The 17,878-nt window shown below is 39.9% G+C and overlaps 1 protein-coding gene across 2 annotated transcripts; it reads right to left on the bottom strand.

Annotated features, from left to right (window-relative positions):
• Window positions 1–495: 495 nt before the first annotated feature.
• On the bottom strand, window positions 496–17,878 carry LOC136695920 (ankyrin repeat and SAM domain-containing protein 6-like). Of its 2 annotated transcripts, none has more exons than XM_066670037.1 (16): window positions 17,547–17,878; window positions 14,908–15,434; window positions 13,536–13,580; window positions 13,153–13,357; window positions 11,605–11,711; window positions 11,371–11,510; window positions 10,181–10,427; window positions 9,554–9,603; window positions 7,707–7,916; window positions 6,977–7,139; window positions 6,435–6,631; window positions 4,602–4,788; window positions 4,417–4,484; window positions 4,092–4,208; window positions 3,179–3,275; window positions 496–3,023 (listed from the first exon to the last, which is right to left on the bottom strand). In XM_066670037.1, exons 1-16 carry the CDS (start codon window positions 17,876–17,878, stop codon window positions 2,974–2,976), a joined length of 2,742 nt encoding a protein of 913 aa, XP_066526134.1. In that variant the 3' UTR covers window positions 496–2,973. The 2 variants fall into 2 exon arrangements, with proteins under 2 accessions (XP_066526134.1, XP_066526203.1); XM_066670106.1 differs by having other exon boundaries at window positions 4,602–4,785.

The following is a 17,878-nucleotide window of genomic DNA, read 5'->3' as shown; positions in this document are numbered from 1 at the left end:
TCCCTGGCTTTAGATTGGCTGAACTGCTTTTCCATAACACTACACAACAGAACTCCATCAGGCTTCATTAATTATGATGTGCACTGGAGGGGAGCCAGAGACATGGAGCGCTGGCAGAAATGCTCCAGACGACTGTCTGAATGACAGCGGCTCATGAGTAATGACTTATCTTTTTTATGCTCACTTTTGCTTTTTTGACACTGATCATGATGGAGATGTCACGCTGCAAAATGTTTTTGGGTTCCTCAGTGAAGTGCCTGGTTAATAATGAAGAAGAGACGGGACATAGCATCACATACCGTATGCATCAGAGAAAGAGAGAGAGAGAGAGAGAAAGAGAGAGAGAGAGAGAGAGAGAGAGAGAGAGAGAACAAAGTCCATTGTCTATGTAGTGGGTGGAAGGAAGAAGAAAAAAGAAACACTTGATTTTTTTTTCATTTATTTTATATATATATATATATATATATATATATATATATATATATTGAGGTTCTGACAGGTATAGCACTCTACAACTCTGCAATATGTTGTACTCGTACCCCTCATAAATAAATCACAAACAATATAATCATAATTGTTTGCTAATACTGTAATATACAAGATATAAAGTACAAATTATTTGGTCAAATAGATGAAGATAAAGATCCAGCTTGGACAAGTTTACATCAACAAATTTGGATCAAGTTGTCTGTATTCTTCGAGCTGCTTTAAGTTATTACACCTGTTTGCTAATGTTTAGTCACTACTGGCCCAGTCAAATATTTTATTGGTGTATTTAAAAAATACATTTTCTGTAAAAGTAAATGCACAGTCACTTTAAATTTGAGTAAAAGAATTTCTGTTTGTGGTGCAGGCAAAGTTTGGATTACTTTCTAATATTAAAGTCTCGATATAATTGAATGATTCGCTTCTATTCGAGTCATTATTAGTGATGATGCAGCTTTAGAACGATCTGATTCTATATCTCAGGTTTATTGTGTGCCAACACTCAACTACAACAAACTCACCTAAGCAGCTGCTGAAGATCTGAGAACAAAGCTAACTGATGCATAGGGAGCAAGAGAAGGTTATAAAAACATGTCCGCACTATTCTAGTGTTCTGTTTCAGTTGTGGCCATTGTAATTAACCAAAGGCAGTTAAACTGTGGAAGTCAAAGATCTGTGGAGTTAAGAAAACTCTTAGATAGAACGGCTCATATTGCAACAACCCGATGTGAGAGCAAAAACCTACAGGAAAGTCAGCTGACACAGGGGTAGAGGTGCACCTTTGTGTTGTGCAGAACGGCCTGCACAAATATGATCTGCATGGAAGAAGCAGAAAGTAAAGTTTTTGCAGTCACTTCACAAAAGGCTATAACTGAAATAAAACAACATCCACAAAAAAAAGCCAGAGGCATTTTTGAAAATTATGGAATAAAAATGCAACATTGGTCATAATCACCAGATACATTTGTAAAAACCGGACCCGACTGGATTTCACCATGGTTAAGGAGTAGGGGGAGTATCAGTTATGATTGGGGGTTTTGTGGTAACCAGTGGCACAGGTAAAAATAGAACAGACTCTACAGGGATCAGCAAATTATGGAAGCAAATGTGACACAGTCAGTCGAGGAACTGAAACTAAAGAGGCAGGCGTAGGACAATGCTCCAAAACATACCTCAAAGTCCAACACAAAATAATGATTAAATAAGTAAACTGAAGCTTCTAGAGTGGTATTAACCATCTCCTAACTTTAAAATCTGTGTGTAGATATATACATGTGCAGGCCAAATGGTTGTGATACCTGTTATATGTACTGACTTTGTTCTGGTGGCGCAGCAGGTAGTGTCGCAGTCACACAGCTCCAGGGGCCTGGAGGTTGTGGGTTCGATTCCTGCTCCGGGTGACTGTCTGTGAGGAGATGGTGTGTTCTCCCCGTGTCCGCGTGGGTTTCCACCCACAGTCCAAAAACACATGTTGGTAGGTGGATTGGCGACTCAAAAGTGTCCGTAGGTGTGAGTGTGTGTGTGTGTGAGTGTGTGTTTGCGTTGCCCTGTGAAGGACTGGCGCCCCCTCCAGGGTGTATTCCCGCCTTGCGCCCAACGGTTCCAGGTAGGCTCTGGACGCACCGCGACCCTGAACTGGATAAGCGGTTACAGATAATGAATAAATGAACTGCACTGCTTGTGTTTAATTGCTATCCTATCAAAAATGAACACTATATGTAATACGGCCAGGAGAGTCTGAACCTTTACAGACGTCTGTATTAGCATCTACCTTTTTATAACAAACGCCTAGCTAAACTATTGCCATCAGCAGCAGAACACGGGCTCATCTCTAATCAAAGTACCAAAGCATTTGTCAGTGTTTACCCATGTAAGCTGTAAACAAGCAGTTTTAATGTATAAGGTTTGCCCCTTTTTGATAGTTCATATTTATTAGTACCATTTTGTGAATGACCCCAATATACTGTGAATGACATAAACAAACCATCCCCAGTGAAAATCAACAGGTTCCCAGACATTTGGAAGCAATTAACTGGACATCTACAGCCAACACAAACAGACCGATTGTGGGTATGACACAGCTCAGATTATTTGTTAAAAACTGCTAAACTAATAATTTCCCCTCACTGAGCCTTTAGACATTCACGTAATTTAGATATGATTTACTTAAAAAACAAACAAACAAACAAAAACAACACAGCATTCTTGCCCCAAATATGATTGCATGTATTTTTAGAATTCCTTGGGGGTGAGCACTTACTGAGTGATTTAAAACACTTCAGCACCCTCTGGTGGTTGGTCTTGGTGGAACAACTCATATTCATGCTTGTAAGCTTGTGATTGCGGTCAACTTTGTTAAAAACTTAAGATCCTTCGCTTTCACCCTTTTTTTGGCACATCAGCAATTGCACTTCACACATTTTAGAAAATTCAAACAATAAACTCATAGGCAACACTCCACTGTGTCATTCTTCATCCAGCTAAACGTCATCTCTTGTTAGGGGTGTGAAGCTGATGCCTGGTCCAACCTGTCGGAGCTTGGAAAATGAACAGCAAATTAAGGTCTATGTAAATCACCACAGTAACTGAGATGGTGAAGGATAAAGCAAGGCAAACACACCACACAATATGTCCAATATATATCAGAAAATCGATAGATATCTTAGGCATGATTTTTGTTTTCACTACTCACAACGTGAATATCCTGCAGGTCGGTGGTTGCTGGCACTGCTCCCAAAAGAAGATTGGAAATTATGGATAGTTTCCTGCAGTAATTGTCTCTCTCGTCCCTAGAATTTGAAACATTTGTTTTAACGTTGAAAACCTGTACATATGACACACACTACACACTTTGTTTAAAAAAATTAACATGTGCACACAGAGGAATTTGTTCTCTGCCTTTAGCCCAATCCGTGCAGTGAAACACACATTTATATACACACACACACACACACACACACACACACTAGTGAACACTAGGGTGCGGTGAGCACACGTGCCCTTATCAGTGGGCAGCCCTAGCTACGGTGCCCGGTGAGCAGTCGGAGGTTAGGTCATCACTTCAGTCATGACCTGCCGGCTCTGGGGACCAGTTACAATGATTCCCAGTATAAATGAATGAAGTACAAACATCATAAAACCAGGCAAAGTTTTGATCAATATAAAAAATAGCTGTAATTATGTAATTATACAGTTGTATATATACTGTATACTGTAATTAAAAATCTGTGAACTGTATCCAGAATGAGTCAATGTCACGCATTTACAGTGAGGTAACTGTACGTCCTAAATGAATTACATAATGATGCCATTCAACAGAACGTGAAAAAACAATTCTTAATGCCGTTTCTGGAGAATGATGTCTTGGATTGTAAGGTAGCACATTGTTTATATTTGACTTGGATAAATATAAGTTGTTTCATGTACCCAAGAATACCCTTTGTAGAGATGGTTTGCCCCATGACACCAGTCCCTTTTGAAGCCTGTAGGTGTAACTAATCGACTGGCAACTGGGTACACTTTCTTAGTACCGAAGCAAACGTACAGCTACATATACTAGCAAAAATCAAACATGCCAAAAGATGTAACTGAAATAAAAATAACACCTTGCCAGCATTAAGTTCAGATATGGCTGCTAGGATCTGCTGTCTAGGTCCATCTGTTTTGATCCCTAGTTCCTTCAGATCTCCATCAGTCAGAGTCAAAAAGGCCTCCATGTCTACCTGCAGGTAAAAGATCAACTGTACTGTAACTGTATAAATAGAACCGTGTGCAGTTATTTGAAATATTATATATGCTTATGCCCACATTGCTGAAACAAAGGTACACTATCAAACACTGACAATGTTATTGGTTTCTTAGTAAAATCTGTTTAAAGAACATGTTTTCAGGTTTAAAGATTGGAAAAGAATGACAAATTCATGCTCATACTTCCTGTTCTTCAAAGATAGGCTGATATTTTTCCAGTGAAAGTTTCCTCAGTATCCCTGAGAGCTCGTCTGTGAAAAGGCCGTTAAAGTCAGTAACATAAATAAGCTATTAATCTAAATAAAAATAAAATAAAATAAATAAATAAATAGAACAGTGTATATAAAATTGCTTTCCCTGAAACTGACCCTCATCAGTGATTGTTCCACTGCTGGATCCACCACTACTTTTGGATCGTGGCTGAGAGGAGGCTGAAGACAGCGTGTCCCCAGTGGGAGGTTTTGGGGTTGGGGAGGGAGATGGGGTAAGTGTGGGAGACGTGCTCTTAGAGGTGGAAGAGTTCCCAGACTGCGGCCTCTTCTTTAGGTCCACCTTCTGGGGAAAATTCATGTTAAAAATGGAACAATTACCTTGAGGCTCATTGATCTTATTAAAAACAACTTATGAACTTATGTTTGCAGCTTAGATGGATTCCTGCTGAGGACATAACTGAAAGGCCCTATGTACAACACACACAAACACAAACATTTGATCTTTTTTTAAGCGACCATCACCAACAACAGTAATAATAAATGAATGGTATGACATGACCGTTTAAATCTTTCAATTCTTACAAACCTATTTCCAGATTTTTATAATAAAACACAATTAAAACAAGAATTGCGTTTATTTTATTCTGTAAATTTGTGATTTTTCCATAAAGAATAAAAGTACAAAGGAAATAATTGTAATGTTTTAACTGGACAAATAAAGTAATCATTTTATTTAGCAAATGCTAACACATTTTGAATTCAATGCCTGCAAAATATTTTGAAACCCTAATGGATTGATATAAGATGTTTCACCTCTTATCCTGTGTATAATTTCAATTATCACCAACCAGCCTTTTATTTACACTGGAGGGGGCGCCAGTCCTTCACAGGGCAACACCCATTCACTCACACCTATGAGTCACCAATCCACCACCCACGTGGACACAGGGAGAACACACCACACTCCTCACAGACAGTCACCCGGAGGAAACCCACGCAGACACAGGGAGAACACACCACACTCCTCACAGACAGTCACCCGGAGGAAACCCACACAGACAGGGAGAACACACCACACTCCTCACAGACAGTCACCCGGAGGAAACCCACACAGACACAGGGAGAACACACCACACTCCTCACAGACAATCACCCGGAGGAAATCCACACGGACACAGGGAGAACACACCACACTCCTCACAGACAGTCACCCGGAGCGGGAATCGAACCCACAACCTCAACAGTCTGTGTGACTGCGACACTACCTGCTGCGCCACCGTGACGCCAACTGTCATATTATTTAAAATGATTTGAACATGTCAGAGTAGTTTTTATGATATTTGAATTACAATTTATTAATCTATTTCACTGAGAGGATTAAACTTAGACACAACAAAGCACAGACACAAGCTTTCACTAAAAAACTGCAGCAGGAGTGAGAGTTAGTTGTACGATTTAATCCATATTTCAGCATAAAAATAATGTAGTCTACCCTCTGTCTTCAAAAGTAGCGATGCTGTGTTTACGTTGCCTAGTAAAACAGTTAACACTGGGCTCTGTTTAATAAGAAGTGAATTATGGGCCAAATTTGGTAAAATTTGGTAACAATTCACATAAAAAAATAAAAATAAAAAAGGAACGCACTAAAGTTTCCGGATGAAACACGGAAGACGTTAACGTTGACAGCACTAGAAAAATATAACACTTTAGAATTAGACTATTTATATAATATTACTGCTTCTCAATAAAATATTGATATCAAGGAATTGTGAATAAAATGCTTTAATGCAAAACCAAACAAGCCACTCATCAGTAACTCATCCACATTAGTGCAATAGTGATCAATCATTTTGTTGATTATGCTTAAATACTGGACTGTCCCTGGAATCGATTCCAAACATTTTCATACACAAGAAGAAAGCAAACAAATAAACCACAAAAACAAGTGAATGCTCAGGTTCCTGAATCTGTACCTGATCAAGAGCTTACCCTTCTGGAGTGGAAGTCACTAGTCCCCAGACTGGGGTTACTATGGATGCTGGGTGGAGTGGAATCAGGCAATGCTGGCAAAGGTGCTGGAGCAGGGCTGGATGTCTCTGGGGCTGGTGCTTTAGTGTCAAGAAGACCTGCTGCCCTTTTCCTCTGAGCAGCAATCTGAGACAGCACACTGTCAGATGCACTGCCTCCTGGGAAAGGGCGTCGGTATAAGAAAATAAGATGGGAGGGTTAATTCACAATTTCTGGTCGTTAAGAAGAAATAAGTCTGATGTGATATGCATCATCATTATTATGCAATGGTTAAGCTGAGGAGGAAGAAAAAAAGCTATGTAGTTTCTGTTTTTTAATAAATAATTTTATGTGGCCGGACAACACAGTTCACCAGTGAGCTCAGTTTATTTTACTATAGCACATATGATTATTATTTGTCTTTCTATCATTATATATTACTTCATCTTGTTGAGATTGTAAGACAATGTCTGACCCTTCCTTGTTCATGAATACACTGTTGTTTATGTATTTCCAAACACTACCTGAGCGGTTATGGGAGTCTGATGTGTGGCGGTTGACCCCGCCCACTCCATTGGATCCTCCTGATGAGTGCGGAGAGTTATAGTTTCCTGAGTTAGAGGGGGAGGGAACCTTATTGATGCTGGGAAACTTCATGGTTCTACTCACTACTCGGCTTATGGATGTCTAAAATAAAATCAGAAACATTCATATGATCAAAACAAAAATTTACAAGAAAATTCAGCCACAAAATGTCATGTACCTCTAGGATTTTACTATAAATCACGGGTAAATCAGGCTTATTATGAGCAGAGGTTTAACATTACATGACCAAACACATTAACGCACAATAAATAATTTTAATTATTGTTTAAGGATAGTTAAAATAACAGAAAGAATGAAAATAGAAGATCCATTCAGTCTGCTTCAGTAGAAGGCAGTTAAATTTGCCATGCAATTTAATACTCAAAGACGATTCCAAAGACAGTACAATTTCATTTTAATAACTATAAAAACAATTATTGCGCAGTCATATCTACCAATTATACAAGCCTGCCTCGAATAATCAGATAGAACTCCTTTTCCCAAAAGACTATATAAATGAGACTGAATAAATCTCATCCTGCTGCTATTCAGAGTTTCTATTTTGATTTCAGGAAATAGCTTCTTATCGTATTTTCTAATGACACACTGACAAGCCTTTGTGAAACAGCTCAGTACATCACGGTAGACAGAGTCCTATTGAATCCTTACGATATCAGAGTTTCCACTGCTGTTGAAGTTGGCTTTGCTGGGTCTCTGAGGCATGGGCAGGCGAGGCTGCTCACTGGTCTTGCCTCCATCCTTCATCGTCCTCGAGCGATCAGAGTTCCATGGTTCAAAGTTGGATGGTGGTAGGAACGGTGGAATAACGGCCTTTAGCTTGTCGTTGGGCAAACGGGTTAGTGGTGCACCATTTCTCAGCTGGGGGGGGGGGGGGGGGGTGGGTGGTTGGGGGTGGGTAGAGAGAGTTATAGTTTTGTATTGTATTTAACAGTCTAAAGCTTGGTAGTTTTTGCAAAGTGATACATTTTTTAAATATTAATTCTATATTTGATACTTATTCTGTTATACTTTATTTTACATCACTTTGAACCATTTCAGAATTGATTGTGTCTTTTCTGTTTATCACCTTGATGCTTGGGGGACAACTATAATCTGTGTATGTTCCCACTTACGGTAGGAGACAACGACAGAAAGAGCGACCCATAAACATCTCTGTAAAACATTACTCTCTCTACCTTGCGCGTGACTCTTGTCTAATTCATTCTCAGCAACTGCTTCGATGACCAAAATCCAATATAGTATTAGAAGAAAAAATATTAAATTAGAGGAGGCATGGTGGCGCAACAGCTCCGGTTTCCTCCCACAGTCCAAAAACACACGTTGCAGGTGGATTGGCGACTCGAAAGTGTCCGTAGGTGTGAGTGTGTGAGTGAATGTGTGTGTGTCTGTGTTGCCCTGTGAAGGACTGGCGTCCCCTCCAGGGTGTATTCCCGCCTTGCGCCCAATGATTCCAGGTAGGCTCTGGACCCCCCGCGACCCTAAATTGGATAAGCGGTTACAGATAATGGCTGGATGGATGGATGGTGGCGCAACATGTAGTGTCGTCTGTGACTGTCTGTGAGGATTGTGGTGTGTTCTCTCTGTGTCTGCGTGGGTTTCTTCCGGGTGACTGTCTGTGAGGTGTGTGTTCTCCCTGTGTCTGCATGGGTTTTCTCCGGGTGACTGTCTGTGAGGAGTGTGGTGTGTTCCCCCTATGTCTGCGTGGGTTTCTTCCGGGTGACTGTCTGTGAGGTGTGTGCTGTGTTCTCCCTGTGTCTGCATGGGTTTTCTCCGGGTGACTGTCTGTGAGGAGTGTGGTGTGTTCCCCCTATGTCTGCGTGGGTTTCCTCCGGGTGACTGTCTGTGAGGAGTGTGATGTGTTCTCCCTGTGTCTGCGTGGATTTCCTCCGGGTGACTGTCTGTGAGGAGTGTGATGTGTTCTCCCTGTGTCTGCGTGGATTTCCTCCGGGTGACTGTCTGTGAGGAGTGTGATGTGTTCTCCCTGTGTCTGCGTTGGTTTCCTCTGGGTGACTGTCTGTGAGGAGTGTGGTGCGTTCTCCCTGTGTCTGCGTGGGCTTCTTCCGGGTGACTGTCTGTGAGGTGTGTGGTGTGTTCTCCCTGTGTCTGCATGGGTTTTCTCCGGGTGACTGTCTGTGAGGAGTGTGGCGTGTTCCCCCTATGTCTGCGTGGGTTTCTTCCGGGTGACTGTCTGTGAGGAGTGTGGTGTGTTCTCCCTGTGTCTGTATAGGTTACCAAAAGTGTCCATAGGTGTGAGTATGTGAGTAAATGTGTGTTGCCCTGTGATGGACTGGCGCCCCCTCCAGGGTGTGTTCTTAGGATCCTCCGCAACCCTGAACTGGATAAGCGGATAAGAACTGGATAATGAACGAATAAATGAATATTCAGTCACTATTTGTATCAGTCAATGCTCAATGTCATTATCAGAGGAGGAAAAAGGGTTTGTGCCATCTAAGAACAAAATATTTTTCACACATGTCACAAAATGTCTTACAAACCATTGTTGTAATAAGGAAGTCATCTTTCTCGCTGCTGGTCCTGCCAAGACCTTAAAAAAATCAGAACAATACAAGTGAATAAAATCTAGCATCAACTGACACGATCATGAAACTAAAACTGACTGCGCCTTTTTGATATCATCCAGAACTCTCATCAGTAAATGTTTCACATCTAGACAGTGCAATAACACAAACTTTTTGGCATAACCGAGAAAGCGTTAAGAGACTGAAATCATATAGAAAAAGTGAAACCTTCCTATCTAAAATCTTATTAGTCTAATAAAGTGTATATTTAAAGACACCCTATACAAACACTCTCCTCCTTCAAACATGTGGCAAGCATGCCAAGGTAACCACGCTGGGCTTATGGTCCATACACAGTCTCCCCTACCTCTCCCCTTCCCCCATCCTATACAGGAGAACCAATGACACCTGATGCAGATTGACCTGAACATAGCCATATCCCAGGTCACTTTGATTCCCCATTTACAGAGCCATGGCTGAGTATGAACCCCCGCATTCAAACAGACTGGAGAGTTACTTAACTATGAGGAAGCTTTCACTACGTTTTACAAAAGTGTATTGGATTGAAATCATATTTAGGACCTTTAATGGTAACTATCTTACCACTTTCCTTGGTCTTAGCAGTCCATGCAATGGTGATGTCATTAACCGCAGATCCAGCAGAGGGGGCAACTGTAGCGCTGTGCTCAGAGCTGTGTGCATCCATCCTATGCTCTGCCTTCATAGTGGCATCTAATGGAACCTCTGGGTCATCAGGAAAAGGAGCCAAGCGATTAGGGGAAAGGCCATGCCTCAGTGTGTGTGTAAGCTTCAGCTTTCGAAAGCGATTGGACATCCGGTTCCACCAGGACTGAGAGTGTGGAACACAAATATAGATTATTACTGCATCAGAATTGTGATAAGGAACAAAGGCGTATTGCCATTCCCCAGATTCTTAAGAATTTTACATTACTTTGAAGTGATGCATTATCATATGGAATTAAAATATATAGCATTCAGGGAGTGAATTCCAGTGTTTTCAAATAACAATCAAATTTGTTTCAGGTTTTAATTATTCCAAGTTTAAATGTTAAAGTGTAATATTAGCCATATGTGTCCAGTACTCATCAAGCATGAATTGTGTACAATATATTACTTGGTTGAATGACTATTTGGGTAATTGGAAACTTATATACAGGGTGGGTCATTTATATGGATACAAAATAGGAATATATTAAATAATAATAAATAATAATATATAAAATAGGAATGGTTGGTGATATTAATTTCCTGTTTGTGGCACATTAGTATATGGGAGGGGGGAAACTTTTCAAGATGGGTGGTGACCATGGCGGCCATTTTGAAGTTGGCCATTTTGGATACAATTTAAATTTTTTCAATGGGAAGAGGATCATGTGACACATCAAACTTATTGGGAATTTCGCAAGAAAAACAATGGTGTGTTTGGCTTGGTTTTAACGTAACTTTATTCTTTCATGAGTTATTTACAAGTTTCTGACCACTTATAAAATGTGTTCAAAGTGCTGCCCATTGTGTTGGATTGTCAATGCAACCCTCTTCTCCCACTCTTCACACACTGATAGCAACAGGCTTCCAGTATCCGTAGTGTCAGGAAGTTAATATCACCAACCATTCCCATTTTATTAAGCTGTATCCATATAAATGGCCCACCCTGTACATTGGAGTTGACTGTATACACTGCTGGTAAGAAAATAATAATAATAATAAAAATAGTATTATATAACTTCCTATTGCACTATGAGGTTTGTGTATGGTTGAGTGAAGAGCGCTACCTTCAGGCCTCCTTTATCATCTGGTGGTTCTGGTACACTGGCGGAGACACGCTTCTTGATCAGCGTCTTTCCTTTGTGTTTACTTTTGTCTTTATCTACCATCATACACACAGAAGCCAAAAGCCTCACCAGCTCAGTGTCTGAAACACATTTTAATCACAGAATTATTAAGATATACTACCACGTGAATCTTGCATCGGAATTGTTTTTAACCAAAAGCAGGTTTGATTTTACCTGGGTCATTTAACAGCATAACAAGGTCAAAGGCTGTATATCCATTCTTAGCCCTTAGATTTACATCAGCTCCTTGATTCAGCAGATATTTCACAACATCCTTATTGCTAAAATGCAAAACAATTAAATAAATAAATGCCAGAAAAGAATATCAGAAAATCATTCATCAAATACAAAACAGAAATCAGATAATTTTAAATAAAATTTTGTACAATTTATTTGGTTTATTGGAAACAGTTACCTACATTCATCTCATGTGGTTGTCTAGTCATAAAAAAGCCCAGTCTAAAAACAGGGTTTCCACAGTTTATAGGAAATGATTTTCCATGACAGGTGCACGACAGCTACTGCTCAAAAAATGCAAAATCTTAAATCCTCGAACACCCTTATTATTATAAACACCACCACCACCCATTACGACCCCATAAGGCAAGAAAGCACTGGGCAATTTTTTCCCAATCTGGTCGTGGCTGAATAAAGTTTATGATTGGGCTGAATTTCAACTACATTGACTGCTGTTTGACATGCAGTGTGAGTGGGGAAGCAACATCCAATTAAATGGCAAAATAAGCAGCTACTGTTTGCTTTTTTAATATTTTGATACATACGTTGCCTGTGAAAAAACTGTAATGCAGTGCTTAGAAATGTGGAGCTAAGCAGATCTATAGTAGGGATGGTGCAGCAAGGCACATGAATGAGATACATAACAGATATGTTTACTGGAGTTAGGGGCCCGAAAACATTCTCATCTACAAAAGTGAGGCATTTCAGAAATAGTTTGGGATCCAGAGCTGTAAGGAATGGAGAGTTTGCTTATCAACAGCTTTTATGGGGCTGTGTTTCACTGCCAGAGTTAGCACCAAGTCACTTTATGTCATTCACATTTATTTCTCAGTCAATAATCGTCATCATGATGTCATGTTCTACCCGAAAATTAGAACAAATGTAACCTGCTGCAAGTATCTGGGCCTGTGTTAGTAGCGTTACTCTACTAATGTCCATAAATCTTTCCATGTGGTACGCTGTATTATTCCAAACAACAAAGGGCATGAATAGACCATAAAACTGGGCATAAGCAGCTAAAAACTTGCTGACATATAAAAGAAAAATAGGCTAAATATATACTTGACTTCGCACAGTACGTTTATTCAGTGATGTGTATCTAATGGTCATATATATGTGTGTGTGTGTGTGTGTCTTTGTCTACAAGCATACATCTTAAAACGATTACTAATTTGAATAAAGATATAGAAAAGAAATAAAGAAATAGGTCCCATCTTAAATGTTCATGTAAACTTTTTTTTAATATTTTGGAATATGTGAAACACAGTAATAATGTTCATTTGTAAATGTCAGTATACGTATGTTATTTATTTTTCCTGAATTATTTTACTGTATATCTTATCATTTATGTTTTAATGAGATCAATAAAGAATGGTTGTACATGTTTGAATAAAGTAGGTATGTACAGTTTGTTTGTTGCTGTCTAAATATGTCTCAAAATCGGCTAATGCGCACATTTTTGGATGTATATTCTGTGTGCCCTACCCATGATATGTGGCCTGCATAAGAGCTGTCCAGCCATGGACCCCATCTTGCTTGTCCACATCTGCGTTCTTCTCCACCAGTAACTGCACCACCTCAAGCTGTCCACTGACAGCTGCAATCATTAAAGGAGAAGCCCCATCTGCATTAGCCATGTTCACCTGCGACGGATCCTCTTCTAATATCTCCTTCACCAGCTGGGCATTTCCTATAACATGAAAACAGACACTGACAAAACCAGCCTCATTGTTGGAGCAATGACAAATATAGTTTAATCCTCATAAAATATCCCCAAATTATATATATGTTTGTATTTATAAAATTTGACTAAGCTTTCCAATACAATACAGTATTATTCCGATGCTATTTGTGCATGTGTTACTCACCTAGCTTTAAGGCACTGAAAACATCAGGTCTCTTCTTTTCAGCATCTATTAATGATAAAAAACATCAAAAAATAAATCACCAAAATAGAGAAAATATTCTGATGATGAGATACAGTGGTTAAAAGTCACATTCTCGATTTACTCATATTTTAATATACATTTCAAACTGCTGCAAGTGGTGAAAAATAGTATAACTGGAAAACCGGGAACCAATATCACAAGTCAGTTAGAATTTACTTATACATATTAACAAAGGACTGCAATGATTAAACAAATTGCTATTTGAAGGTACTTTGTGAATTAGGCCTGGGAATGGGACCTCATGACATGCAATCTGCCATTTCCAAAGGGTTAGTCATAGATAAACAGGTAACAATAGACTTTCATCCATGTTGGAGGGAACCAGAAAACCTATGACTCCTGTTCTCCTGTCTGCAACATGGTGCACAAAAGTTCAGAATATTTAAACTTAATATCAGCTCGCACATATGCTGTGACAGACTATTTTCTTTTCTGCTGTGCTTGCTGCTGAGCTCAGCACAGAAAGAATCAGTGTATTCACTGCGCATCCACTTGAAAGTAATGTGTTTCAATGGACAGCTCAAAATTGTCTGCATTCTTTGTGAAAACAGCTAATGGGGTCTTGGTGAATTCCTCAAGAAAATCAAATATTGGGATGGCCCCATATTGACCAATCTAAACCCCTAGGAGCAGTGCCAGAATATGTCAAGAAGTTCCAATAAGCTTGTGTCCAGAGCCTACCCAGAATCACTGAGCACACACTCTGAAGGGGGCGCCAGTCCTTTGCAGGGCGACACACACTCACACATTCACTCACACCTATGGACACTCTTGAGTCGCCTATCCAGCTACTAACATTTGTTTTTGGATCGTGGGAGGAAACCAGAGCACCTGGAGGAAACCCACGCAGACACAGGGAGAACACACCACACAGTCACCCGGAGCGGGACTCAAACCCATAACCACCAGGTCCCTGGAGCTGTGTGACTGCGACACCTACCTGCTGCACCACCGTGCCACCATACCCCAGTTTAAGCCTCACTTCATCTGTCTGTTACATGTTCTACTTCAAAGCCCTTTTATTCATTCATTCAATCATTCATTATCTGTAACCGCTTATCTAATTCAGGGTCGCGGTGGGTCCAGAGCCTACCTGGAATCATTGGGCGCAAGGCGGGAATACATTTCTTTGGGTATCATATATTTAGAAGCATTATGAAAAATGTCAAAATAGGTTCAGATTAAGTTCAGAACCAGGATGTGTAGCCAAAAATCTGGGAGCATTCCATGCCTCTTTCAGAGCATACGAACATGTCAAAATTAAAAGTAAATGTTCATCTGTTTGTCTTACCTGGTTGTGGTCGAACAGTTGTGATTGAGTCAAGGTAGTTCTTCACCTCTTTGTGTTTAAGTTGTAGTGCTATTTCAAAAGCTGTTTTGGACAGAACATTAAGGTGGTCAGGGTCAGCACCACGCTCTACTAGCTGCTTAGCAATGCTAGCCTTCCCGCTCAGTGTAGCTAGCATTAGCGCGCTCCAGCCTGTAGTCTTCTGAGAAAAGTTCACATCAGCGCCCCATTCTAAAAGAAGCCTTACCACGGCTTCATGGCCATGTTGAGCACTAGCCAATAAGGACGTGATATCTAAGAAGTTCTTGCCATTATCATTGTGGTTACTGTTATTGCCACTAGCATTTCCTTCAACTGAAGAAAGGTGGTCAAAATCATCCACAAAGGCTCCATTCTCAAGTAAGAATTTGGCCACATGTGTGTGGCCCCCACGTGCAGCCATGGTGAGCACGCTAGTACCCAAGCGATTCCTTCCATTGATCTCTGCCCCATTCTCCAGCAAGAGGTGAGCCACGTTCAAATGGCCGAATCTAAACAGGACAACACAAAGAGTAAAGCCACTTCAGTCGGGCAAGCAGTTACCACTTAAGTAAACTAAAACTGAATTACGTTCACGCCACAAAAAGGACATATGCCTCACTGAATTCTATTGCAACTCAAACAGGGTGAAATCATAGTATCTTTATCAGCAATCTGCTGCTGAAGAGGGCCTGTTTTACAAATTCTTTTAGGAGCATTACATACTTTTTAGAGATTGTGTTAATAATTTAGATCAAATAATAATCTGTTTTTCTAAAGAAAAGTGTGCAGTTTATAATGGACACAACAATTCTGATTTCTTAACTTGTTAATTAGGAAAAAGAAACTACATACTACAATACTGTTCAAACAAAAGTTTGGTTTAGAGAAGGCTAGCGGGTGCCTCTATCTGAAGTATTTTAGTGGCGCACCTAAAATAAAATTGGAATTATTATTTTATTACATGCTTTTCTAAATAAACCCATAGCTCTTTTGCCCTGTGATTTGTGAAAGTCTTTAAATAGAACCCTGCTCTTATTTGTATGTATGGTGTTTGTTATGTGACTACGTTACACTGAGAAACTAATGAAACACAGAAAGACAAGAAAATCAAGCTTGAAGGGGTCACTCCAAGTTATAAAGGGTATTAACTAACATACAGATGTTTTCGAATTATCTCGGGAATGCTGTTATCGACAGGGACAGAATGAAGTTGGATGCGACAGCACAAAACACCACTATCAGAAGTTAGAACACTTACGTACTAAGGCAGTGAACAGCAGGCCTTCAATATGAGCATGTCTGGATGCTGATGGCAGACAACTTCAGTACTTTCTATGAGTTCCTCATGTTTCTTACAGACCAATGTATGACTGTGTAAAATTTTACTAAATTTGGTCAATTACTTTAAAAATTATAAGAAAAATTGAGGCCAATAGTAAAATGCATCTCCATTTTAGTGGATTATTAGTTTTATATATCATTTCATATTTCACAGCGGCTGTCCCTCACATTTTATAATGACCAATAGAAATGCTCCAAAATTATTTTTCAAATCAGTTTTAGCAGAATTTGGTAAAGAAACTTTCAGAGTAAACACTTTTTTTTCCACAGCTCAAACCTAACTGTTGAAGAGATGTATTAAGTGCAAATAGTGCACTTCTATTTTCATTTGGGAATATAACAATTGAGATTATATTGAATTACAGTTCTATAAATAATATTCAATAAATGTACTATAAGAATGCTACGAATGGTGTTGTGCCTTTCTTCTGGGGTGTTGTGATGTGGGTGATGAAGAATCTCTAGCAGACACTGTCTCGAGTTTTAAATACATTTGTATTTCACAAAAGAACAGCATCTTACCAGCCATAAGGGCTGGGAGAGAATCAGCCAATTCCATTCATCTCTCCCCACAGTTCTGCATTTCTCACTAATATAGGGTTTTTTTTCTGTCTATCCATTTAAGGTAATGGTATAGCTCGTGTTTACATTACCTCCAGCTCTGGGACTGAAGTTATAGCCCCCTGCTCTCTCAGGAAACTTACTCTCAATACACATGGACAAAGACAAAAATCATTTGTGTAAACCCAGAGTAGTAAAACATTCCTATGTGCTGCAAACAGTTAATAACACATGCAGATATGGACATTAAATGATACGTTATTTGGAACTTATAATGTGAACTTCAAACCCAGTCAACACATGGGTTAAATGTTGGCCCCACATATGGATGTCTCTAGGATCAATGATGGGACCAGGATGTGATAAACTTAGGGCCCATCTTGGCTGTATTTCCCACCCAAACAGAGCTTTCGTGTACCACTAAAACTAAAACGTGTGGTTTTATTATTGACTAACAATAAAAAGAAGAATAGATTAGGTCATTGGCTGCAGATAAATACTACGTTTTGGTTTAAAAGGCTGTCTTAATGTGTCTAAGCAATAATCCCGAACTTCATATGGGTTTTGCCATTTGTGATGCAGTCTGTTTAAAAAAAAAAAAAGATTCACTTCATATGCTTTTTAAACACAACTTGCAAACTGGTGTTGTTATAATGAAGTCCACAACGAAAAAGTAATAAAGTTAACTTCCACCCGAGGCAGAGAAAGAAGTGCCCCACCTCGCTGCTTGCATGAGCGGTGTCCAGCCATAGTTATTCCGGCTATCCACGGACGCCCCTTTTCGGAGCAAGAACCTGACTAAATGTTCGTGCCCACTAGCGGAGGCGAAGTGCAAGGCCGTGTTGCCTTCTTCGTCGGTACAGTCGACGGGAACAAGAGGTGGTCCTCCCCGGACGGCGTCCACATTACACTCCGAGACCGAGTCTAAACGTGATCTGGATAGCCTCCCCGATTCATTTCCAGGCTCAAGGATTCTCTTTGCGCTTTCATAGTCCCCCTCATCGCAAGCACGGAACAACAAAAGCGAATTAGCCGGGATACCGAAATTCAT

This window comes from Hoplias malabaricus, chromosome 1, assembly GCF_029633855.1.
Source record: "Hoplias malabaricus isolate fHopMal1 chromosome 1, fHopMal1.hap1, whole genome shotgun sequence".
In the NCBI taxonomy this organism is placed as follows: domain Eukaryota; kingdom Metazoa; phylum Chordata; class Actinopteri; order Characiformes; family Erythrinidae; genus Hoplias; species Hoplias malabaricus.
This window is presented reverse-complemented; position numbering and strand designations above follow the sequence as displayed.